The sequence below is a fragment of the Aulonocara stuartgranti genome (genome assembly GCF_965226115.1).
Source record: "Aulonocara stuartgranti genome assembly, chromosome: 2".
Taxonomy (NCBI): domain Eukaryota; kingdom Metazoa; phylum Chordata; class Actinopteri; order Cichliformes; family Cichlidae; genus Aulonocara; species Aulonocara stuartgranti.
The window spans coordinates 30,496,818-30,523,400 of NC_138940.1; the positions used below are offsets into that span (position 1 = coordinate 30,496,818).

At 36.5% G+C, this 26,583-nt stretch overlaps 3 protein-coding genes, 1 long non-coding RNA gene and 1 pseudogene across 7 annotated transcripts in view; 2 read left to right on the plus strand and 3 right to left on the minus strand.

The window, feature by feature from the left end:
- Positions 1-26,583, minus strand: part of LOC309719630 — a 109,127-nt pseudogene that overhangs the window by 40,841 nt on the left and 41,703 nt on the right. The window lies entirely within an intron of this gene.
- On the minus strand, positions 375-12,151 carry LOC309719625 (uncharacterized protein). The gene is made up of 6 exons (XM_082555853.1): positions 12,052-12,151; positions 9,478-9,668; positions 7,989-8,309; positions 7,193-7,444; positions 6,985-7,104; positions 375-953 (listed from the first exon to the last, which is right to left on the minus strand). The coding sequence occupies exons 2-6, from the start codon at positions 9,524-9,526 to the stop codon at positions 772-774; spliced, it is 924 nt and encodes a 307-aa protein (XP_082411979.1). The 5' UTR covers positions 9,527-9,668; positions 12,052-12,151; the 3' UTR covers positions 375-771.
- On the plus strand, positions 4,559-5,469 carry LOC309719634 (uncharacterized protein). The gene is made up of 2 exons (XM_082555886.1): positions 4,559-4,712; positions 4,845-5,469. The coding sequence occupies exons 1-2, from the start codon at positions 4,638-4,640 to the stop codon at positions 5,430-5,432; spliced, it is 663 nt and encodes a 220-aa protein (XP_082412012.1). The 5' UTR covers positions 4,559-4,637; the 3' UTR covers positions 5,433-5,469.
- Positions 20,012-22,890, plus strand: LOC309719680. The gene is made up of 3 exons (XR_014280295.1): positions 20,012-20,309; positions 21,309-21,399; positions 22,817-22,890. It is a non-coding gene; the product is annotated as an uncharacterized lncRNA (long non-coding RNA).
- LOC309719643 (uncharacterized protein) lies at positions 20,943-24,144 on the minus strand. 3 transcript variants are annotated; one of them, XR_014280274.1, is made up of 5 exons: positions 24,072-24,144; positions 23,069-23,157; positions 22,609-22,980; positions 21,281-21,416; positions 20,943-21,186 (listed from the first exon to the last, which is right to left on the minus strand). XR_014280274.1 is itself a non-coding variant. In XM_082555913.1 (4 exons), exons 1-4 carry the CDS (start codon positions 23,121-23,123, stop codon positions 21,135-21,137), a joined length of 615 nt encoding a protein of 204 aa, XP_082412039.1. In that variant the 5' UTR covers positions 23,124-23,542; the 3' UTR covers positions 20,943-21,134. The 3 variants fall into 3 exon arrangements, 1 of the variants encoding a protein (XP_082412039.1); XR_014280275.1 differs by having other exon boundaries at positions 23,069-23,211; positions 24,072-24,126; XM_082555913.1 differs by lacking the exon at positions 24,072-24,144 and having other exon boundaries at positions 23,069-23,542.

Genomic DNA, 26,583 nt, shown 5'->3' on the forward strand with positions numbered 1-26,583 from the left:
GAAAAATATATTTTACTTAATTCCACCATAAGATAAAAAAAAATAAGATTTCCTGCCAATTGTAAGTTATCAAATCTGTATCTGATCTCTTCTCACACTTTAACAAGGTTAAAGTTTTGTTGGCATCAATTTCCCAAAAATTAAGTTCTATTGTCCGACACTACACCATTTTGTGAAGCACTTTGTGATTTTTATCTGTGAAAAGTGCTAAATAAGTTAATTTTACTTAATTACCACATAGAGAAAAAGATATTCACTTTTAACTTCAATGTTTAAGTTTAACGTTTGTTCTTTTTTTTCTCTTTTCATCTAAAGCACCAAGTTCTTACTTCTGTGTTCTCCATGGTCTCTTTTCTTTGACTCTTCCTGCATGGTTACCAGAAATAAACTCTTTTATTGGCACTTTATTCACACACTGACATCACATTGTCAGCTATATGGTTGATTATTTTAAAATGCAGCAACAAACAACAAATGGCGAAAACATCTGTACACAAATGTGTCCTTCAGCACTACAGATGAACTGTAAATGCAAAATAAAAAGTATGAAGGACAGAGAGTTTTTATATGATGATGATTATATTTAAGAGGACCTAAATATAAAATTGCAGAAATTATAAGAAGAACCACATTTTTATGGAAATTTATACACAGTTGTTATCTTGTGAAAAAAAAATGTGGAATGAATGAAAAGGAAAAGAGAAACACTTTGATCCTTATTTCCACACCTACACAGATATGTGACAAATGTACAGCAGGTGAAAGGTGACACTAGGTGTTGGAGTAAGGACTCATTTCAATCATGAAAACAGAGTTATCTGGAGATTCCACCTTTTCTGGGACAGCAGGGCCTTCCAATATTGTTTTTTTCTTCCAAGTGAACCAGATCCAAATCCCACTTAATGACAGAATTACCACAGCGGCTTTCAAACCAAATATGAACCAGGAAGTACCTGTGTTAGACAGAAAAATGTTTATGACAAGTTAGAGCTGTGAAAGAAGAGTCACAGTAGAGTTTTCACTCATGTACCATAGTTTATAGAAAGGGGGGAAAAATACATGAATGCATCCCCTTCATCAGAGTTCATTTTTACTCATTTATATACAATGATGGGAATAACGGCGTTACTAACAACATTACTTTTTTCAGTAACGAGTAAACTCATTACTATTCCTATCGTTACAACGCCGTTACAGTTACTAACAAGAAAATGCGGAAGTTACTGTTTTTCAACACACAGACGGTTGAAGCTGTGTTCAGCTTACCACATCTTATATCGGTTGCACGGAAGTAGCTGACTACGTAAGTAACCTGGACGCTACAGCTTTAAGCAGCTGCGCGCGCTCCCGCAGACAGCAATCACTTTCTGCCCGACGATCACTTTTCAGCACAACACCTGGAGCTCAGGGGGGCAAAACAATCGCATGAGTGCTGTTTTTTGGCTAAGGAAGAATAAAGTAGTCGTGGTAAGCCAATCACATGACCACTTCAAGATGACAAAGCAACAAGGTGATATATATACCAGTTTTTAAATTGTGTTGATAGGCCACATAAAACCAGAGTAATGATAACCAATATATGCAGCATTTTTTCCTCAATAGTTTAACTTTCGTCACGTTTACTGTCTAAGGACAGTGCTAGGAAGCGCTCTCTGCTTATGAGCAAAAAATACAAAAACAAAACAAAAAACAGCCCGTTCCTGTTGGTGGAAAAATGCGCCATGTCGACCAATCAAAAATGATATGGCAACATGACATTTGGTTGTTTACAGTGTTTTGCAGTCGCTAACAAGCGTTTGTCCAAACAGTTGTCACATTTGCAAAACTCTAAACACAATTAGCACAGCATCAGTCTGTTGTGGCCATACCATTCACACATTTCATGTCGTGTTCACCCAATATGCAGTCAGTGAACACATTTCCCCAATGCTTACATTTTCTTAACAGTCAAGCTATACCTCCCAACAAAATTATGGACTGTTTTTGTAGTATCTACGAATGTTAACAAACAACATCCCACAATAGCAAAAACAATATTCCAAACCTTAGATACAGTATAAAAACCTCTGCTTCTGCAATGATATCAGTACAAAAACAATATCAATATCAAAAATATATCTCAGCTGATAATAAACAAACAATTGAATAATTGACACACAGCTGATTTATGTTGGGTAAATTGGGCCAACCACAGCTTCTTCCATTCTGGCTTAGACTCAGTGGGGTTTATAAGGCAAGACCTTGAGGAGTGATGTTTTTGGAAACAAAAAAAAGACAAACACTGTAATGTCTGGTCGAGGAAGAGTAAGAGCAAGGGGCCCAGGGAGAACAGCAGGCCCAAGGAGAGGGCAAGGTAGAGGTGTAAGAATGCGTGGTGGTGGCATTCCAAGGGCTGCAAGAACAGTAGTCAGTGATGAAATTCGTGCCACTATCATTGACCATGTAATCAACCATGGTCTTTCACTAAGAGAGGCTGGTGAAAGAGTGCAGCCCAATTTGAGGCGGTCAACGGTTGCCTCCATTATACGCATCTTTCAACAAACCAACAGGTAAGTATTGCATTTTACATGGATTGTTTCTATTCTCACTTGACATGTCAATATGGTCATACAGTAATGCATATGTTGAATTTTTTGTCTGTCTAAAGAATGCAACGCCTTCCACCCTCTGGGGGAAGAGGAAAGCTCCTCAGTAATGATCAGGAGCTTGCCATTGTAGAAATGGTTACTGCAAATAATACAATAAAACTGCGTGAAATTCAAACTAGAATTGTGGCGGACCATGAGATATTTGACAATATCGATAGAATCAGCCTCACAACCATTACGCGGACATTGTCCAAACACAGTGTCATGGTTGGCTGTGTGGCAGGCGGGCAAGCAGGAGTGGTGGATCCAAAATGCAGGACTCAGACACAGAAGTTCAACTTAAAGCGCAGCTTTAATGCTGGAAAACCTCTTACTACTAAACTCACCAAAAGACAAACAAAAACGCTGGTGGACTAAAACACTGAAGCACAAAACACTGAACTGGAAACAAAACACTGGCAACACGGAGGCAAAACACACACAGCTTGTTGAGGGTACGACGCAACACTGACTCAGAGAAACACAGGGACTAAATACACTGGGAAGTAACGAGGAGAATGAGACACAGAAGGAGGGCACAGCTGGGGGAAATTAGAACTGACGAGACAAGCAAAGCAGGACACATTCACATAAGACACGGACCTTCAAAGTAAAACAGGAAGGATCACACAGAGACGCGAACTTGACACAGTGGAGACAGCAACTAAGAAACACAGAGACATAAACCATAAGGCAGAGGACTCTAAGAACCGAGAGACACAGAGGGGAAATCAAACATGCAGACACAGACTTACACAGAACAGAGGGGACATAGAGAAACATGAAGGGCAAGGGATCGAAACTAGAAACTCACACCAAGTACAATACAGTTTTTTACAGTCGCTAACAAGCGCCTACCCATACTTCAGATACTTTTTCTAAACTCTTAACACAGACCCACACCTACAAAACACAATTGGCCAAATGGATAATATCCTTCCCAAAAATACACTTTGTTAAATATATACTAACTCCTCATTTCAAAATCAGAACACATCGTTCTCTGCACACACTAACTGTACAAAAACACTATAAATCTGACTCAAAATGAAATTAGTCTGTCAAAGAATAACACTTGTTTTCACTTCACAAGGTACATGCAGTCAATCAAAGTACACCAGGTTTCAAAATACTGGCTATTATTGACATTACAAAAACTGCATAGACATTTATGTTTCAGTTTCACAGGTATTTGCATGCGAAACATGCAATCCACCATATTGACACCAGAAATGTCTTGGTTGGTAACTGTATGTCCACATGTACAGTAATGTTCACATTCAAAAGCATTCCAGTAAAAAGCAAACAAGTGTTTGTTTCTTTACTGTTTACCACAGGAGGTACAGTAGAAACACGGTATGATAGGACAGAGAAAGTTTTACAGTATTGCTTACAGTGAACAAAATATCCATGAAACACACAAGAGCATTCTGAACAAAAAAACAACAGCAAAAAGCCAAGATAAAAAGGGGGGGAGGGGGAGGGGGGCTAAAAAAAGGCAAAAGATTTGCATCTAATCTCTGCGATCTTCAGGGTTAGGCCACATGTTTTCATCAACATCACATCTGATGTTATCCAAGTCGATGCACCTGGGATAAAACCGCCTGGTATGTCGGATCCACCGACATATCATTGCAGAAGCAGAGGTTTTTATACTGTATCTAAGGTTTGGAATATTGTTTTTGCTATTGTGGGATGTTGTGTGTTAACATTCGTAGATACTACAAGAACAGTCCATAGTTTTGTTGGGAGGTATAACTTGTCTGTTAAGAAAATGTAAGCATTGTGGAAATGTGTTCACTGACTGCATATTGGGTGAACACGACATGAAATGTGTGAATGGTATGGCCACAACAGACCGATCCTGTGCTAATTGTGTTTAGAGTTTTGCAAATGTGACAACTGTTTGGACAAACGCTTGTTAGCGACTGTAAAAAACTGTAATACAAAAATCACAAAGAACTAAAACGCTGGGTCAGGAGACCCAGGACCCTGACACACAGAGTGCGGATGAAGCAGCTCTACACTGTTCCCTTTGAGAGGAACAGTGAGAGGGTCAAGGAGCTACGACGACAATATGTCCAGGTATAGTGTATATTCAATCCAATGTCCAGTTCTATAAGCTTTGCACTTTGCAAGTAGGTAACCTACACAATACTAGGTTACAGTACAGTATGGTATACAGTAATAACATGACTTACATAAACTTTGTTTCAGAGAGTTATGGAATTGGAGGCCAACCAGGCCCCTCATGAATTCATATACATCGATGAGGCAGGATTCAATCTGGCCAAAAGGCGTCGACGTGGACGGAATGTAATTGGAAAAAGGGCCACAGTTGATGTGCCAGGACAGAGAGGGGCAAACATTACCATGTGTGCAGCAATTGCAAATGCAGGATTACTCCTTCACAGATGTCAGGTTGGACCCTATAATACAGAGCGCTTGCTTGCCTTTCTCAATGATCTCCACAATGTGGCTTTCCATCACTCGCAAGCAATAACAACATGGTTTGAAGTCCACCCAAGACTGGTAAGTCTCTTCCTTCCACCCTATTCACCTTTCCTCAACCCCATAGAGGAGTTTTTTTCTGCATGGAGGTGGAAGGTTTATGACCATCAGCCACATGACCAGATGTCCCTCCTTGAAGCCATGGATGCTGGCTCCAGGGACATCACAGTTGACGATTGCCAAGGGTGGATCCGACATACCAGGCGGTTTTATCCCAGGTGCATCGACTTGGATAACATCAGATGTGATGTTGATGAAAACATGTGGCCTAACCCTGAAGATCGCAGAGATTAGATGCAAATTTTTTGCCTTTTTTTAGCCCCCCTCCCCCTCCCCCCTTTTTATCTTGGCTTTTTGCTGTTGTTTTTTTGTTCAGAATGCTCTTGTGTGTTTCATGGATATTTTGTTCACTGTAAGCAATACTGTAAAACTTTCTCTGTCCTATCATACCGTGTTTCTACTGTACCTCCTGTAGTAAACAGTAAAGAAACTAAAACTTGTTTGCTTTTTACTGGAATGCTTTTGAATGTGAACATTACTGTACATGTGGACATACAGTTACCAACCAAGACATTTCTGGTGTCAATATGGTGGATTGCATGTTTCGCATGCAAATACCTGTAAAACTGAAACATAAAAGTCTATGCAGTTTTTGTAATGTCAATAATAGCCAGTATTTTGAAACAAGGTGTACTTTGATTGACTGCATGTACCTTGTGAGGTAAAAACAAGTGTTATTCTTTGACAGACTAATTTCATTTTGAGTCAGATTTATAGTGTTTTTGAACAGTTAGTGTGTGCAGAGAAAGATGTGTTCTATTTTGAAATGAAGAGTTAGTATATATTTAACAAAATGTATTTTTGAGAAGAAAATTATCCATTTGGCCAATTGTGTTTTGTAGGTGTGAGTCTGTGTTAAGAGTTTAGAAAAAGTATCTGAAGTATGGGTAGGCGCTTGTTAGCGATTGAAAAAAACTGTAAGAAGAGGGGGACGTTTTAGCAGTGACGGCGAGAGAGAGAGAGAGAGAGAGAGAGACAGCAGAAAAAGACAGAGCAAGTTTTGAGATGTGAGAGATTTGTGACGTTTAGTGTGTTTGGAGTGTGTAGTTAATGTGTTGTCTTGTGTAGTTAGTGTGTAGTGTTATGGATGGTTTTGTGTTGTGTGTCAGAACAATGAGGTGACTGCTGAATGAAAACAGGAAGAGTGATACACCTGCTGCTGTCAGACCTGCAGGTATCAGGCTGTGATGTTCTCCTTTATAGTGGACAGAAATTGTTGTTTTGGAGTGGCACGAATAATTTGTGTGGCATCTTATTGAATGCAGAACAGCTGATTGTTCTGTAAATAGTTTCAAATGGTTATTTAAAAAATCAAGGTAAAAGGTAAACTGCGGCAAATAACTTTGTTTGCAAAACGTGTGCACATGATTTTAAAATCGACAATTTATATTTGCATTTAAAGTTATAAAATATGATTCATTAAACATGTTTGTGGTTGTTACAGTAAAAATCTAACTTTTTCTACTCTGATTTCATGTTTTTCTGATTTTAGATCAATTGTGTTATTACAGTATGTCAAAATGAAAACATAACTGTAAATTCAGACATGTGAGATTGTGCTGAAAAGGATGATACCAAACAAGGCAAAGTAAATCGTTTTTAAAGGTGAAATGTTGAGGTAAAATCAAAAGTAGTCAAAAATGGCCAATTATGCTCAGTTACTAACTCAGTTTCTTTTTTGAAGAAGTAACTAGTAACTATAATTAATTACTTTTTCATACCATGTGTCATCAGTGATGGCAGTTTGATTAAAGAGGGTTATTTGACACTATGTTAGTCTCCTTACCCACTGCAGTTAGTGTGACTGGTGTAGGTTCTGTTGTTGGTTCAATACACAGGCCGTTACTGTCCACAGGCATCCACCCTAATATCTCTGTCCCATTAATTGAGGTGCAGTTGATGAAACCTGGCAGAAAAAAACAAATAATTTGAGAAAGATGTTAGAAGTGAATTAGTTGTTATTATTGACTTTCATTCATAATGTTGTCACTCACGACAGGTCTTCTGTTCTTCTGAGACATCACTGACGTTGTTCCTGACTGAGCAGACCAGACGTCCTGAGATGTGCTGTTTCAGAATGATGATGTTATTCTTAATTTTTCTAGAAAGGAGCTCAGCATCTGTCAGTGTGCGTCCATCCAGAGTCCAGCTATACTGAGGACTGTCCCCTCCCTCAGACAAGCAGGACACCCTCATCTCTCCCTGGGACAGACACTCAGAGAGCAGCAGGACAGAGGACACAGGAGCTGAGAGAAACACACACAGATGACTTTTGATACTATAACAAGATGCACTTTCATGCACTGTGCTTCCTTCTATGTAACTTTACATGGTCTGTAACTTGGTAGCTGATTTTCCATAGTTCCTAAAATCTACTACTTTGCAACACTATCAGTTGGTTATGGAATATAGGAGGGAAGACATATCTCAAAATTATTTGCTGCAAAGGTAGCATCCTGTTACAGTAACATACACAATTTCAGTGAACTCTTTAGAATTATCCATTAATTCACAAATGTTTGTAGAGGCAGACTGCATGGCTAGCTGCTTAGTTTCATACATCTGTGCCAATGGAACTAAAAATATCAGAATTCAAAGATTAAGAGATGTGGCCCAATACTTTAGTGAATGTAGTGTGCATCATGTAGATTATCATTATTTATGGTTTGCTAATTCAAAACAGGGGATGCACAAAGTGTACGTATGTGAAATTCTGTGCTGTATGTTATAAAGATTACCAAAACAATATTGCATTTACATCAATTAAAGTCTGCATTTCCCAACATTTACCTTGAATGAACAACTGTAAAGTCCGCACGCTTGATGTTGCTCCATCTGAACCAAAGGTTTGAAGGGTATATTTACCACTGTCTGTCCTGCTCAGGTTATTGATCCTAAATGTTCCATTACTCAAAAAAAAGAGAGACCTCTGTGCTATGGTATTAGAAATAACCGTATTATTTCTCACATATAGTATTCTTAATGAATTCTTTAACAGTTGGTATCTAAGTATTTCAGAGCTGCTGTCCATCAGCTGGATGTCCACAGTTCCTCCCAAAGCTCCATAACACTGAGCTCCATCCTGTCTGCCATCACAGTGAGTTTCCACACCTGCAAAATTTGAAACATTGAAAAGAAAAGCATTTGTGATTTGTTAGTTTCTACCTAATAAATTACAACAAAAATTTGATTAACATGGTCAGCAATCCAAAATTTACTGATGTGAGGACTTTTACTTGTTAAAAAGTAGTTTTTGTATTACCATGTTTATACCTAATGCCTAATTATGTTTTGGATAACCCAGTGTTTTGATTGAATGGTATCAAAGTATTTGAAGTAGCACTACTGCCATAAATCTGTCAGCTCTTAATATCTAACTCAGAGTAGGTAGCAGTTTTGACAATTGTAGGTAATAGAGCCTCAAGAACAAACATACTGCATCCATAATCCCAAAGTTATCACACGAATGTGTCCAACATTTACTAATATATTAATAATTAACTCATTCACTGCCATTGACGTCTATAGCCGTCAATTGCAGTGCATGAGTCAATGGGTTTAACCCATTCACTGCCAATGGCTGGCAGTGAATGAGTTAAGAAATACAGGTAGACACATTCTCCACATTTTAGCCGAGTGCAAAAACTAAAGTATTTTCATGTAACCAAAAGAAAATACATGTCAAACAGAAAACAGGAAGCAATATTTCAGAAAAAAGAATCTGCACACAAACAGGACACAGATGTTCATTTCTGAAGGTGGCATTAAAAATGATAAAGTAATGCAACCTATACATTCTTCAGCATATCTGTAGTGACTGCATGACTTAAATAACTTAAGATCTGGATTCCTAGTTACAGCCAACCGATAAGTTGAGACAGATTCTTCAAAATCAGGCAGTTTATCACAGTAACAAATAAGCTTGACGTCTCTGATAAGGATGGAAAGAATAAAGTCCTTTAAAAAGTCAGTTTAAAACTCACTTAAACACACTGCAACAAGGCTCCCAAGGTGCATAGTGGGCTAAGAATTTACCACTGCTACTAAAACTGGTAAAAAGACAAAAAAAGGAACTAAAGCTCTGCTCAAATGGTCATGTACTGCAGATGTAGCCAATAGATTCTAACATTTAATTAAATAAAATAAATCAAAGTGCACATATTGTAACTTTGGGCAAGTATTTGTGCAGCTTTAACATCTCTGATGACGATGTCAGATATTTTGTACAGGTTAAAAAGGTATTAAATGATAAGTGTCACATGTAAAAAGAATATCTCACCATGAGACACTCCCAGTAGGATCACCATCAATCCCAGCACAGCTTCCATGTCTCCTCAATGTTCAGTGTGTGTTGACACAGTCGGCAGCCGTCAGAGTACTTTATTAAATAATATGCACATTTGTCCAACAGGTAACAGTCAGAAATGGCTCCTGCTACTGATCAGCCTCGTTTGAAATGCTGTTCTCATTCTGTGTGTGGAAATTTGAAAAAGGAAGTACAACTAGCATATTCATTACTTTGCAGAAATAAAAGGAACCTCACAGATCTTCCACAGACTTTGTTTAATTATTACTCACACTGTCACTGGACTATTTTTAGATCGGTAACAAACTAACCATATCCTGCCCATCACTCAGTGTCTACAACATTCATGCAGTTTAATGCAATTCAACAGCAGCCCCATTTATATTCCACCTTAAGTCCATATTTTGTTGCTGATACAAAGTACCTTGTATACACATCCATGAAGAAAAAAGAAACACTTTTAAAACATTATAAAATGTACACTCTGCCCATATGGAAAACATATATATAAATCTTATAAAGTTTGTATCTGTCTTGTGTGAAACTTGTATGAAAAGCATACAAGAGTGAAAAAAAAATAAGATCCCTAGAAAAAATATATAAATGAAACTTGTATGTTTTGGATACTTACTAAAACAATATATGAAAGTGGCCACTTTCATGAGTAAATCATATAAGCCTTATATGATTCACTATATGAAGTAGGCCACATCTGATGCAAGTCTTTTATAAGTTTTTTCTATTTCTTTTCTATACGGGTGACTTTAGGGATTGTGGTATTTAGGCTAATTGGTGGTTTGAGTGGTTGTTTTGACCAATGCTCATTCAAACCAGTACAAGTTCTGAAAAGTGACACTATTATTCAAAAGTATGTTTTAAATACTGCATTCTCAATAATCCAGATATAAACATTTAAGAAAATTGTCTTAATCTGCACAAAGCATTTTCAGTGAGCGAAACATTTTGTTGCTCATCTAAGTGTTCATCTGAATCATAGGCCTGCTCAGATTGTCTGCCTGCGCAGGCTACTGATCTTAAATGTGAATCCCAACCTCAAAGGACAGTGTGTGAATACTTTGACGAAAAGCATTGTTATAATCATCTTATTATTCTTTGAAATGAGTAAAATAGTGAAAAGGTGTTTCTTTCTTTTTGTGATTGGTTTCATTTTGTGTTTGTTGGCCAAAGAAGACTGTTCAGTTTCAATTTGTTTAATACTGTGAAAGTAGAGCCTCAGTGAACCAAAAACTTTTTATGGGCATGCTGTGACTGCAGCATTGTGTTAATACTTTGACGAAAGCCATTGGTATACTCATCTTATTATTCTTTGAAATTCGTAAAATAAAAGTACTCTGCATATTTGTTTCTTTCTTTTTTGCTTTGTTTCATCTTTTGTTTGATTTTTTTTTATTTCTGTAACTGCAGAGCTTCAGTGAAATAACAGGGCAAATCATCACACCTATGATGTCAGACGAAGTCGTTATTAAAATTATAAAATTATTTAAATCTAAAACTCTTGGGTTTGAAAGCTAGCTCACTAAAACTAAAAACAACTAGCTGTTTCTCTTCATCATCATTATTTTTTTCCACAAGGAGGAACCTGAATTAACATGATCAATAATTAACTATTTAAAATAGGATTACACTACTGATGATTATGAGCATGACAGTATGACAGAGTTTTATAGGAGCTCCCGCGTTCTGGCAACCTTCAGATAAACTACTCTAGTCTAACTACTGAAAGCAGCTGTCATTAGTGATCAGTTTCAGATAAGAATGTGTGAACTCAGAAAGAACGGAAGTGTTTAGAATGGAACTCAAGAGAGAGAAAAGACAGAAGTTGTCTTTCAGTTTAGAGATACTAATACTTTGAAACCAAATGTGTAATTTTCTTGTTCAGCTAATCATGCAGTTTCACTGACATTGTAATATTTAAAATTTAAAATAAATGCAATAACTAAAAAAAATTAAAATTAAAACAAGTAAGAGGTTTATATGTATTTTCAAGCCAGTTCAACACATACATGATAAAAATTCCAATTTATGTTCAAGTTTAAATTACAGATTATTTCAAATCTCAAAACACTTTCATAGACATCAATGATTGTTCTGTTGTTCACTGGTTTTAAAGTGTTTTCTGAAGTTATGTATGTTGAGGTTACATGTTAGTTAGTTTCACCATAGAAGATATTTTGCACAGAAGGAAGTGAAATTGACTAGACTAAACCCTAACCCTAAAATTAACTCATTCACTGCCATTGACGTCTATAGCCGTCAATTGCAAAAAGATCCTTCTTTGACAGTTGACTTGAAATTCTCCACAAATTCCTCTTCTCTGAAACTAACACTACATGTCTGCAACTTCCGCTTCAACCACTGAAACATTTCTCTTGTGAACTCAAGACAGACAGTAAAGTGGTGCTGAGCACCCCAATACAGGAAGTAGGGATTGGCTGTCTGTTTAAAGAGTCCAAATCTCTGATCCTATCGATCTTACCCAGCAAACAGTGCAAAGCTTTGATGAAACCGATGTGTGAGGGGACTCACCCAGCTGTAACTGCCTCAGAAACCCAAGTTGCCCTGCTGTTGCCCTGCTGTCATCTGTTCTTGTAAAGTATAACCAAACTTTTGAGCGTTTGTGCCACTTAGTCGTTATGTTTCCTGTCGGCTAAATGACGCTATGCAACGTGGCGACGTCATTCAAAGGGACTGGAATCGATAGGGGAATCGTTTGCAAAAATGGCAAACAATTCCAATTAATTGAAACAGTGGGAACCGGTTCTCAACAAGAACCATCCGTACCTTAGGGTCTGTTAGTTTGGCTGGAGTAACCTGTAACATGGATAACAACACTCTGCTGGGTGCTTGGAATATTGTATTCAAAGGATGAAACACTGAAGAACTAGAACATAATTACAGTAAATATATAAAACCAAAGTAAATCATGAACCCACATAACTCAAAACACTTAGTCGGCGACCCAGGAACCATGACAGTTAATTCTAAATAGTATAAATAGCTCTTACATGTTACTCCAGCCCTTTGAAACTAACAGACTGTTAGTGCTGTTTTCCAATGCAGTGCATGGGGGTAAGTAACAGTTAACTTACCCCCATAATTATGACAAGTTGTTGTTTATGTCAAATCTTTTCACATATACCATAGTTGTAGTTGACACCCAAAATAAATAATATATTCCAATAAACAGTGTTTGAATTACACTGATAGTGTCTGAAAACTGCATTTAAAATAAACTTACATTGTAGATAACTGAGTGCTTTTCCAAAATCTAAATAGATTAAATAAATACAAATGGTAAAAATGATACATCTTCCAAATAGGAATAGGTCACTCCGGATGTTGACCAATAACTATTTACAAACACTGTGTACTAAAATGATTGCTTTCATGTTTAAAAACTGAGGTTTTGTGAGAATATATACAAAAATATAATTAAAATAGTTACAGTTCATCTTTAAAATTTTAATAGTACAAATCTTGAAGACCTCTTCTTTACAATAAAGTCAGATAAGTAACTAAAAGACAGTTAAAACAGTAATAGAATACTGCATAATAGCACCATCTCGTGGGAATAAATAATAATACTGCTTCAGACTGATTTGTTGACCAGATACACCTTTTTCCCCTTTTTTGGACTATCATAAATTGTTTCAATAGGCTTTTGTTTTATGTATATAGTTCAAAGATATGCCACCTCAAAAGATAGCATCAGGTCTCCTTTTAAAGCGTCTTATGAGTCACTACCTGAGGTACTCAGTCACCGCTGGATCATTGAGGAACTTCAGTTAGTGTAACTCCGGGTCTTGTGCTGGTTTGTTGTGCTTCTTGTCATCTTGTGAAGAAACGTACCTGTCTCCTCTTGTGCACAGAAACCAGTGGAGAGCAGCCTGTTGAAGAGAATCACTGGCATCATGGAATCTGGATCATCGAAGCTGTGTATCGAGTTTTGGGATTGTTTGTTGCACATTTTGAAGCTTCTAAATAAATTAATTGTCCATCAAGTCCATCCAAGTCCTGCTTTGCCATATAGCAAACCTCACAGTCTCTTTCAAGTGATTCTCCAAATGGCAGCAAATACAAAGATGGTGACTCACACACCTTTCCCTTGAGATGTCTGGAGTTTTGATCTCCTCCATACCTGCTTCATGCCCTGGAGGACGGGGCTGTGGCCCCCCCACACCTTCGAGCAGATTATTACATGAAGGAACCTTTTAAAAAAAACAAAAAAACAAGCGCGTCCATGCTCACAGGTGTACACACGGGTGATCACACCCACAAACTACACCCTTTTTGGCTCCTACCTCAAAGCACACTGTGTTCTGTTGATCTTATGTGCTGCACAATAATGTTTAATATTTAGTATTTACTGTCATATTCCCATATATCATTGTGATGTTGTTTATTCTATTACTCTTGTTCTCTTCTGCTTGTTTTCTTTTTTCTTTCTCAGCAGGTGATCCAGGTGATTGATATATGCATTTTTTTTTTTCTCTGCCCGTTCTGTTGGTTTATGTTTTTTGCCCTTGTCCCCCGTCCCTCTTCTCAGCTGTTTCTCTTTCCCTCTTTCTTTCTCCCCTTCTTTCCCCCAGTCAAGTCTGTCCCGTATTCAGTAAGTGAAAATAAAATAAACAAAAAAACAAAAAAAACAATAAAAGGTGAATCAAATGGACCATTACGGCAAGGCTGGGATGGTCAATTTGGTAAAGTAAATCCGTTGGGCATCTTTGTTTGCCTTTAGACAACAATTCTGATGGCAAAAGAGCCAAACGGGACAGGCAAAGAAAAGAAAAAAAAAAAATAAGAGAATGTCATCTGAATATCAGTGTCTCTTGTAAGGAATCTGTGAGGAAAACTGTTTATACTAGTGTGTTTTATCACTGTCCAAAGGTTTTGCTGCACTGAAATTTGTACAAACATTTAGCCATTTACTTTATTTATTTCTAATTTAAGGATCATCTGTTCCAACTTCTACCAAGTCAAAAACTAGACAAGTTCACATGAAAAAAGAAAAACTCCCACATCAAAATAGTCTATCATCATGTCTGCAGAATACAAAAGCAGAAAACACTCACAGTGTTTATATAACATACTATCTTTAAATCAAGAGATCATAAAAGAATACATGTGTTCTGGTATAATGCAGATTAAAGTAAAATAAATCAGTAAGTATTAGCTTTTTATATTTTTCTGATAGGAAATCACATTAAATTAAAGACCTTTAGACATTTTAACATCAGCTCTTCTCTCCATGGATCTTCAGTGATGCAGTCTGTGTGGAAGAACTGACCACTTAAATCACCTGAATTTATGAACGTTAGCATACAAATAATCATCTCCCGTTGGTTCAGTCTGCCAAGGACACTTTGAATACTTGACTTGGCAGAACTCTAGCTCTGCTCTTTTCTCCAGTTGTTTCGCCTGTTGTTTCACGACCCTGAGATCAGCAAAGATTTCTTCCTGATCATTTTCTTCCTCTGCAGTCAGAAGAAGAAGAAACGGTTGCTTTAAAAATAATAAATGAATAATTAGAGGAATAGTCGCACTTTGTATTAAACTTCATTTGCGAGCTTTAGACATTATGTTGGATTTTGTTAAGCTGTTTAACTTTTTTCTTTTTACATTTACTGTGTTAACTGTGGCTGCTTAACAATATTTAAGTGACATATAACAGAGATATAAATAAACTGTTGTTGAGACTGCATTAATTAAGTATATTTATAAAAAGAGTAAAAAAGCAATTTAAGAAAAGTGAGTAAGGGAAAAGAAGTTTTGTACCTTTTGTTTTGCTGTTTTGCTTTTTCCGTTGGGCACAGATTGCTGCTACAACCACAACTAAGAAAATTATAAGTGTTGAGAGAACACCACTGATCAGTGGCAAATGTCCTATTTCATAGAAAGAATTAAGTCAAACATGAAATGAAGAAAGGAGAAAATGATATCAATGGATCTAGCTGTTTTTTCAATTTCCACTGTACCATGGGTCATTCCTCTTACCCACTGCAGTTTGTGTGGTTGTGGTGGGTTCACTTGTTGGTTCAATGCACAGGGTGTTATTGGCTTCATACACCCACTCTGACACCTGTGTCCCATTGATTGAGGTGCAGTTGATGAAAATGAACCCTATGAGCAAAAAACTAATAATTTATCAAAAATGTAAAAAGTGATATAATTATCAAAGTTGTAACTATCACCTTTTTCACTCAACACAGGTAGATATCCTCTTTTCTTTGGAGACTTTACTAACATGGTTTTTGACTGAGCAGACAAGACTTCCTGAGACGTGCTGTTTCAGAGTGATGATGTTAGTCTTAATATTTACAGAAAGCAGCTCAGCAACTGTCAGTGTGCGTCCATCCAGAGTCCAGCTATACTGAGGACTGTCCCCTCCCTCAGAGGAGCAGGACACCCTCATCTCTCCCTGGGACAGACACTGAGAGACCAGCAGGACAGAGGACACAGGAGCTGAGAGAAACACACACAGATGAGTTTAGTTTTAGATTTTAAAATCTCTCTAATAAAAAAAGGAGATATATAGATTACCAAAACATTGTTAAGTTTCTATCTACTAATTAGTGTCATTTCCCAATAGTAACCTTCAACTTTGAATAAGCAAGTGTTAAGTCTAGACATCATTGCTTATACTCTCCTAATAAAGAACAGGGTATGCACAAACTATATGTATCTGAAATTATGTAAGATATATACATTACGAAAACAATGTTAAATTGGTTATTAATTAATTTAATTAATTACTTATTAACATAACATTTACCTTGAAAAAGCAACTGTAAAGTCAGCACACCTGATGATCTTCCATCTGAATCAAAGGTTTGAAGGGTATATTTACCACTGTCGTTCCTGCTCAGGTTATTGATCCTAAATTTTCCATTTCTGGGAAAAAAGCTAGATCTATGTACTACGGTATTAGAAATAACCTTATTATTTCTGACAAATAGTATTTTTAATGAATTCTTTAACAGTTGGATTCTAGGTATTTCTGAGGTGCTGTCCATCAGCTGGATGTCCACAGTTCCTCCCAAAGCTCCATAACACTGAGCTCCATCCCGTCTGCCATCACAGTGAGTTTCCACACCTGCAAATTTTGAAACATTAAAAAAAAATTTTCTTTTTCAGTGTTTCATGTTAACATGTTGTGAATCCAGTGTTTTGGATTAGCTTTGTATAAAATGATAACGTTTATCAAATTATTTTTAATAACACTACTGCCATGAGTACACGAGCTCTGATTATTTCACTCTGAGTAGGTGCAGGTAATAGAGCGTCAAGAGCACACACATTTAATCAATAATATACTCCCAAATAGGGCTGGGCGATATGGCCTAAAATCCATATCATGGTATAATTTGAAGCATATGCGGTAACTATATATATCATGATATATTCTTTTCTTCTGTATAACGTATTTTACACACTGTAAGGCACACTTAAAATCCTTTAATTTTCTCAAAAATCAACTGTGTGCCTTATGTATGAATTCTGGTTGTGCTTAATGACCTCGAACCAATTTTATGTAGTACACGGCGCGCAGAAATCTGTCAAAAAGTCTTTTAGTACGACTTTGGTAAGCTATGAAGGCACACCGCTTGATGGCTTGCCGCAGCATTAGGCTGCCGTAGTCAGGAGCCTTGCTGAGTAATCTGAGTCCAAAACTCCGTCTTGCTTCAGGTCCCAAAGTCAAAGGAACACTGTGGCATCACTGAGATTTAAAAACTGTCTAAATTCTTTCATCTTTAATAAAATGATCAGTGTTGCTGCTTAACCACGTGTAACAATTAAGTTTAACATTCAGGCATCCATGAAAACAGATTTATTAAATTCAACGGAGTTAGAAGTTAGCAGGAAATTAGCTCGCTAGTTTCCACCTAAACATCATATGCCATGTTCTGACTGAGAGATTTCTGAAAAAATTAAAATGTACAGCAGGGACTTTTGTAGGGTTACTGAAGTCGGACTAGCTGGTATATAATGATGTCCTACGTGATCACTAGCAAAACAGCTACGTTAGCATAACATTAACACAGTGAAGCTGAAGGATGAACGCTAACTTTTTTCCACTTGATAAAAGTTAACGTGAGGGTTTCTGGTGGTTAGGGACAAATGCAATCGCATGGCAGGATGTTATAAACGGACCAAACACAAGCATAATGTGTTTACATGACAAAAGTACAGAAGAAGAAGATTTATGTTGACACCAAAGAACAAAACTAAAGAACAGACCAACAGTCGCGTCTCAAATAATGTAACTCATTGCCTTTTTACTTTACATTGAAGAATTTCTCTGTTATTTTATATATAATTTAACCATTTTTGCCTGCTGAAATATTTCTGTCCAATTTATTGCCTATAGTAGCACAGAAAAGGGCAAATTCAATGCCACGACATACAGCTACTGGACAAATTAACCTAAAAAGCTCCTGCCATCTCAACCAAAGTAACTAGTGCTGATCCTTTCCTGTTAAAGTGTAAAAGTGTAAAAGCTTGAATGCAATCCCTTTATGAACCAGTAGAGAGAAACCTCACACCTACCAATATGTTTGTCCAGACGTTAAAAGTAATGTCGTTATATTGTTTACACAGCAATAGGGTCTCTCTTCTTCATAGCACCATTTCTAGTGCAAAATCATAACTAATGATTCTGTTTGACCTATTTTTAAGTGCAGAAATACATGTTTCTGTTTTTGACATATAGTGTTTCCACAGATTCAATCATAGTCATATAAAGGTCCTCTTGTTTGACAGTAAGTTGAGTTATGTGCACTGTATAAAAATTAGATTTGAACTACATTTTACCTTAAAAAAAACAGCTAACATATAAATATAACAATAAAGTTAACGCTTTTTTAAAAATTTAATTATTTATCGTAATTATTCATTAGCACCACTTACAAAGTGGTGAAATAAATTGGAGAAAGCTTTTGTGTGATGTCATAATTCACTTACAGTCAACTTCATTAAAACAATGAAGCTGACTGAGTGAATTCTGTTCTTCAGTTGCATGAGAAAATAGACGTGTGAAACAATGTAGAAGTTTGAGAATATTTTAGCAACACTGAGAGCCTCAGTTTCACCCTGAGGTCTCACCATATGAGGAGATATGTTCATTTTATACCGCTACTATATGAAGGAAGTGAAATGCAGACAATGGTCAACATACAAGCTGCAGGGACACAAGCAGCTTTCCCACAGAGTCCATCTTCATTTTATCCTGTCAATGTCCCTAGAGTCAGATCCACACTGACGAATATGTGGCCCTGTTAGTTATAATTAAAACAGTTATATTTATTTTCAAACTTCTTTAGGTTCATTCAAAGACACACTAAAGTGATAAAGCCAAAACCCACAAGGTTTGATATATCTTTTAATATATTTCTAACTACAGCAATATATTTATATATATATATATATATATATATATATATATAGTGTTGGGGAGTGTGGTAGGACTCGACTTAAGCGGTCAAAGAAGTGCAGGAGACTGATGCTGTCCAGTGTAGCAAGTGATTTATTCACCATTCTGTGGCCCAAGAATATTTACAAAGAAACAAATAAGAAACTCAACTCTATAATAAACTCAATTCAAATAAACATAACTGAACTTAAATCAACGGAAATTAAGGTCAAACTGCACACAGCTACACTGACCTGAACCCTTCTCCTGAAACACCTGAGTTCGTCTGCTTAAATAGTCCCCTTAATCAAACACTTTCTCCTCTGGACTATTCCATTCAGTAGGTAGGTGAGATGAACATGATTATATTCATCCTCTACTACTCCTCTTGACTGGCAACATAAACTCTGGTGTAATCAATACATATCACAACATTAAATCTATTTCTTTATAAACCCTTTAAAATCAACTTTATTAAATTATAAGAATTCTTCCCCTCCTGCCCTTGGTCTCTTCCTGTGACCTCAGATGAACCCAGAAGGTATAAAGCAGGAAGTAGAACTACATTTCCTCCTTTTGCTTCTGGAAGACAGGTAGGTAAAGGTAAGTTCAAACAATACAAATTAACAGTTGAAATAAATAACATGTTAACTTAACAAACTTGCATGAATTGATTTAAACCAAGATGTTATATTATATAATCTGTAAAAGTGCAGAACATAAACAAACCCGGGATAGTAGATGTTTGCCTATTGCAGATTACATGTGAAATATGGTTAAATCAAAACAAGAATGTTAACTAAGAATGTAGACAAATGGTCTTCTCACCCACTTTGTCACAGGGAGTAACAGAATACATGTCCCGCCGTTACGTAGTTAAAATACAAATTATGAGTAACTGTATTCCGTTACAGTTACCGTTTAAAAAGGTGGTATTTAGAATACAGTTACTTTGTTGAAATAAATGGTTTACACGGCGGTACTTCCCTGTTTCATATTGTGGCGGGTCAGGACTGTTTGGGTTTGTTTGACAGGTATGTTCTGTTGTTCCAGGCGGCAAGGTTACGGTTGCCATGGTTACAGGGTGATGCTCTCTCTCTGGGTGTTTCCTGGGTGCGAGAGCGCCTTTTTGTTGTTGTTGTTGTGCTAAGCTAATAGGCAGAATGCTACAGGTATAGCTCTAAAGAATGTAGCATCATAGGCAGTGTAGTCCATGCTGCAGGGAGAATGGACTGCCATACCTGTTATGTGTCTGTGAGCGAGGGAGGGAGAAAAAGGAAAAGTACAAGTTGTCATCGAGCAAAAACGGGAGCTGGAAGCATATAAATATAATAATAACCACTGCAGCCAAGAAGAGTGCCTGACGAGCCCAGTTGTAAGTAAGCTATTAAGACTCAACTGTACGCTGTGTTTGTGTTTTCCTCCGAAACAATAAGTTCCTTTGGAGCAGCCTTTCAACGCCTCTATCTGTCTCTCGCAAGCAAAGTTGACCCAGACAACAAAGTAAAGCTATTTTTCGGCTACGAGCCCGACACGGAACCTGACGTATTAGCCAGAGGTCCCTTTACTACGGTTCGGAGCTGCAGACCTTCAGTAACAGTAATAAATCACAGCAATAGTACATTCACGTAGTTGTAAACAGCATGATAATATATTAAGTAATCCAAAGTATTCAGAATACGTCACTCTCATCGAGTAACGTAACGGAATACGTTACAGAATACATTTTGGGGCATGTATTTTATAATCTGTAGTGGAATACATTTTAAAAGTAACCTTCCAAACACTATATATATATATATATATATATATATATATATATATATATATATATATATATATATATATATATATATATATATATATATATATATATATATATATATATATATATATATATATATATATATTATTATTACTTTTTTTTTTATTTTTTTTTAATCCCTACTAACTCACTGAAAAAGACTTCCCATTCATTTACAAAGTTTTTATTGTTATTTAAGGAATTTTGAATCAGGATAATATACATGACTGTATATTCTTATCTGATCTCCAAAATATGATTACAAAGCTGCAAGCATAACATTTTTAAATTGTTTTTGATACAATATGAAACTTCCACAGTCACCTCCTAACTGTTTTCATTTTTCATTGATCCTCAGTTCAGTGTCCAGTGCTGATCACGAGTGAGTTCAGTTCACTAAAGCTCAGACTCACACTTAAGGTTTATGTTCTCTGTTTCACACCTGAGGCTGTGAAAGAAAAAAAAATCAATTATAGCAAAATAAATACTTTTACAATTACCCATCAAATTATGGCACTGAAATGATGTAATTGTATATCAACCTCTTTTGATCACGGGCCGCCTTGTTAGAAGTCTTCTTAAGATGCTTCAGTTCCCGATACACAACACAGCATGACACTGCTATCAGGGGAGATCCCAGTGCAGCAAAGACTAGCCTCAGGTAAGGAAAACTGTGTGCTGATGAGAACACAGTGATAATTATAAGTACAGTACTTACAATTTATTCAAGCGTAAACTTTGGTAAGACTTTGGTATTATTATGGTTAACTAACTGTAAATATATAAACGTTTGGGCACAACCCCCACACACTAAACTATTATTTAAACTAAATAAAGAGATGGTGAAAGAAAACTGGAACAATGGGGGAAAACACTCAAACGTGTAGCGTGGTCCTCCAGGTTCCTCCTTAATAAATGTGTACAATATTTATAGATGCTGTAGACAGAGTTTATTAACATTGTTTTAACGTTACTATTATGTTATAAAAACAGTTTAGATAATGTTTACAAATCTGTTAATGTTTTGTGACATTATAATTTTTATTGTATAAAAATTAACTTAAAAGTACTTGACTATGACTTTACTAACTTATTAACCAAGGTATGATGAAGTATTACCTACATGTTTTTATTTGGCTTTGACTAAAATGAAAATTCAAAGTAAATGTAAAATATGTTGTCAACCCTGTTTGCAACATAGAAGATCCCAATATGAAACAGGTCATTATCTGACCTGACCCAGTTCCTGAACACGTCACACCTTGTGATGAAAGCCAAACAAAGGCTATTATTCCCCAGGAAGCTAAAACGGACTGGACTCGCTTCTCTGCCTCTTATGAACTTCTACAGAGTGACAACAGAAAGTGTCCCCTGTCTTAGTATGACGGTGTGCTTTTAATAGTGTCTTCTTTGTGCTTATATGCATGTGTGTGTATATATATGTGTATATATATACATAACAACAATAAAAAGGATTCTTCTTCTATTATAATGCATACATGTCACAAGTTAATATGGTCATACAGTGCAGCTCAGGATATTCTATCACCAAGTGGAAAGTTTCAGTGTGCCTTTAAAGTGTAGGTGGTAGTTAAAGTGTAGTTACTGGGAAATAAAAGATTATTCAATCATAAAAAGTAATAGCAGCCCATGTGTGGCTAAATAACCAATAATACCTATACATAGACAAATACTATATCAGCATAGACTGTTCACTGTACACTTGCATCTTTCTTTCCATATGTTTTTCTGCATTTCTGCTTCTATCATTTGTTGCACAAGTGATGTGTACTGTGTTTAACAGTTTAACAGTTACATGTCTGATTATCTTTATAATAACATCAACACTATTCAATAAAGAGTAACTTACATAACTTGCTTTCAGCTTTATCATTGCCTTTAACATCCAGGGTGAAATTAATGTTTTTCTCTCGGACTCCACCTGAATTAAAGACCTCAATGCTGTATTGACCTGAATCATTCCTCCTCACGTTTGTGATCTTGATTGTCCCATTCCTGATTAGAAACTGTAGTCTGTTGTTAAATTCTTTGTCTATTGTTATTGTTTCTTTCTTCAGATTGAACACAATTATATTCACGGTGGGAAGCATCTTCAAACATGTCACTTCACGGCCACTAGCATCAGTCATCACTTGGATATACACAGTTCCTTTAAGAAGAGGAGAGCATGGACATGTGTTCGTCCTGAGGTCACATGTGGTCTCATCGACTGGAATGAGAGCTGGAAAAAACATATTTAATAGAACATGAGGTGAAATTATTCACACTACAAATGTGAATGTTTGGCTTCTTTATGAGGACAATCTTACCTTGAGTTCCTCCTGTTAGTAGCACAATAATAAAAAACTGTTCCATGCTCTTCATTCACCCACACTGTGGTTTCAATCTTTCAAAGATTCTAGAAAATTATGTACAAATCTGGATGTAAATCTGCTGCAAACCTGAGTCCTAACTGACAGGAAACAGTAAATGATATAGACAGGTTATTTTCACAACAGCAGGAAATAAACTGCATGTCTACGTGTTGTAGCGACCTGATTTCAAGAAATATTCATCAAATGCGAATAAACAATTTTCCCCTTGCTCTTGTAATTAAATACACAAAACTGAATCTAAACAATACACACTTTCAAATGTGTGTCAGGCACACACTATTTTTTCTTCACGTTTACTTTTGAGAAAAAACGTGCAACATCTGAAGTGATAAGTTAAGTTACAAATAGTCTAGAGGTTCCTGTGGTGAGAGCTTTATTGCATAACAGTCTTTACAGGATGTCCATGACAGATGTCATTTTATGTTTGGAGGTTTGCAGAGTTTGCTTTCTGAAATGAAGAGAGCGAACTGATGTAGAAAGAATAAAATGTAAGCAACCTGTGAAAAAGCAGCTTATTAAAAGGATGCAAATCATTAGCACAACATGAAACAGTGAGGCAATGCTGTCCAACAAACAAAGGAGCCTTTTATCTACCAAAAGAGGCTGAATTCAATATGAGAATTTCAGCTACACAACTCACAAGTATTTGGTAACAAGCACAGATAAAACTGTAAATTATATTTCCAGTGGTAAGTCACCTGTGGATAGAAAAACTGTGTAATAACAGAACAAGATTTGAAATGTCACTGTGAATATAGTAAAATAAATAAACATATAAATAAACACGGCATGATTCTGCAATGGAAGCAAACATTACAAATCTTCACTTTGTAATGTTTTCAGTAAGAACAAAGAATGATGGTGAACATGAATAAAAAAAGAATCAAGAAAATCTGTGTTTCGTCGGGGAAAAGAAGGATGTAATTAGCTTACTTACATTTGAATGGATGCACATAGCAGCACAGGCTAAGAAAGTAACATGTAAGTGCTCAGCTGGAAGTGAGAAAAGTTCATCTGTGAAAAAAAAAGACCCGTGTATGGGTACTTCCTGCATTACAGAACAGAGATGGAACTGTGTGTGTGGTCCAGGGCTTTTATAGACACTGAGGCTACGCTGACTTTTATTTTGCATACCTCTTCTTATTCTGCCCTAAAAATACAATCGACAGCTAGATCTATGAACACCAAGATGTATGAATGTACATGGGCATACCCAGCTGGGTGGGCATCTCATAGGTTTTTACTCTGCCAGAATGTAATGCCACAACCAGTTCAACATATATTGAGGATAAAATTTTGATTTACATTTTGTAGGAGTTTCAGTATTCTATTCCATTCTATGATATTCTTATATACAAACTTTAATAGGTTATTCATATGTTATTAAATAGAAACGGGCAGTTTTGCATTTTGCAGCGCTGTGTCCTGCTTATTACACAGAAACTACCACAGTTGTTTCCATGTAAAACTTTTTAAGTTTACTGAAATTTTTAGGTTTGCAAGTATCAGGCTTGTAATGTGCTCCTCTGTCTTATAGTGATTCCAATTTGGATTCAGGAGACAAGAGTCTATCTCTAATTTTAAAATTAGAGATAAAACTTTCCTTTTTGCTAAAGCATATACTTAGGGCTGGATCAGGTGACCCTAAATTCCAGCGGCTCCCCACAGACAGCCTTTTTTACCTGCACAAATGCCACCTGGCACAGCCCTGTCCACTGGACCAGATCCAGAGCACCCTTTGGTTTTTAAAGCATATATGTGATGTAACAGTCTTTTGCATTTGATGTTTAGTTGAGCTGTATGTCCAGATTTTGCTCTTTTGCACCCTCTGGTGGTGAATTATGGAGGGTACAGTTGTTTGCAGTTTGGGTCTCCACCCAAATACTTTTTTGCCAGTGCAACTGGTGTCTGCATGCTGCAGCTCGTGGTTAGCTCCACACATAGAGAAAGTAATGTTCAAAGTTAGAGAAAGAGAAGAAATAAGTGAGAAAGAAGATGGAGAAGAAGATAATAAGCTCATAAACGAATATTATCCCCTCCTGGATGTCAGCTCATGGGGTTTGTGTACTGTAAATGTTTTATTTTCTGTGATTAATGACTTTTGATTGATTGACACCAAGTACAAGAGTGCATTTTGATGTGATGATTTTTTTTGTTGTTTTCGTCGGTAAGTAGTGCTCACGGGTTTTATAACTCTACATCATAGGTGTCACACTCTGGCCATACCAAGTTATTATTAGAGCTGGCCTACTGGTATTATACAGCTAATATATATATATTGTTTAGTATTAAGCTTTGCTTGTTCCATATTCAGTTTTTCAGCAAAACTTGTTTGAGTCCATAAGAAGAGATTCATTCTTAAATCTGGAGGAAGATTTTTTTTCAGTAAATATTAATGTTAGCCCGCGACCTTGTTCCAGTTTTGAATTTTGGTCCACTGTATATTTGAGTTTGACACCCCTGCTCTACATCGTCCCTATGTCAGTCCTTGAGGTTGCTACATGTCATTTGATGTTTGAGCTAATGAATGGTAGGTCTGAAATCTCTATATTATCGCATGGTGCCTGTTCTACGTCTGGCCAGGGCTCATAAGAGGGTATGTTTTAACCATCCTGAGATGATTGTAGGCTGTTGGCTAAGAAGTAGTGTTGATATCAGATCTAGTCCTCCGTTATCCTCGGCCCTTTGTAGCATTTTAAAACTAATACGCTGGGGTTTATCTTTCCAAAGGAATTTAGAAATGAACAGTTCCAGAGTGCTAAACCAGTCTGGTGGTGGTTTACTTGGGATCATCGAAAATAAAAAATTGATTCTTGGCAAGACCATCATTTTTATTGTGGCGACCCTTCGATCCCATTCTTTTTCTATCCCAGTGCAATCTACAAATATAAATATTTAGATATTAATGTCTCTACTAATCTTGCAGATTTAACTAACCTAATCCAAACAACATCCCACTTTTAAAGAAACTAGAAGGAGCAATTAATCAGAAGAACTGTAGATTTTAACCAGTTTGTCGAATAATCTGAAACTTTTGAGAAAGAGTTTATTAATGCATTTACCTCAGTGAGAGTGGTTTGTGAGTTTTGGAGAAAAAGCAACACATCATCCACATAAAGACTAATTTTATGTTCTACATCCTTGCATTTTATACCTTTAATCGCAATAGCCATCTGATGTGGTCTGAAGTGGAGTGTGGCCATCCCTGTCTCTGGAGACAGAAATTGTCGGATGTTTGGTCATTTGTCCTGACACATGCTGTTGGGAATTGTATAATATTTTTAACCAGTTTATGAAAGAGTTTCCAAAACCAAATTTGTGTAGAGTTGCAAATAAAAATTTCCAGTTAACTCTGTCAAACGCAAACATTAATAGTCTATCAAATTAAGTAGTCTACGTGTATTTGATGAGTACATACCTTTTATGAAACCAGTTTTGTCAGGATATAT

Bases quoted from the DNA above. Each gene is read 5' to 3' on its own strand.
- LOC309719634 (XM_082555886.1), top strand. From the start codon at position 4,638: ATGAAGCAGCTCTACACTGTTCCCTTTGAGAGGAACAGTGAGAGGGTC. The intron at 4,713-4,844 runs GTATAGTGTATA...ACTTTGTTTCAG, and splicing joins TACGACGACAATATGTCCAG to AGAGTTATGGAATTGGAGGC.
- LOC309719625 (XM_082555853.1), bottom strand. From the start codon at position 9,526: ATGGAAGCTGTGCTGGGATTGATGGTGATCCTACTGGGAGTGTCTCAT. The intron at 7,445-7,988 runs GTAAATGTTGGG...TGTTTCTCTCAG, and splicing joins TTTACAGTTGTTCATTCAAG to CTCCTGTGTCCTCTGTCCTG. The intron at 7,105-7,192 runs GTGAGTGACAAC...TTTTTCTGCCAG, and splicing joins AGAAGAACAGAAGACCTGTC to GTTTCATCAACTGCACCTCA.
- LOC309719643 (XM_082555913.1), bottom strand. From the start codon at position 23,123: ATGAAGAGCATGGAACAGTTTTTTATTATTGTGCTACTAACAGGAGGA. The intron at 21,417-22,608 runs GTAAGTTACTCT...TGTTCTCATCAG, and splicing joins TAAAGCTGAAAGCAAGTTAT to CACACAGTTTTCCTTACCTG. The intron at 21,187-21,280 runs GTTGATATACAA...TTTCTTTCACAG, and splicing joins GCGGCCCGTGATCAAAAGAG to CCTCAGGTGTGAAACAGAGA.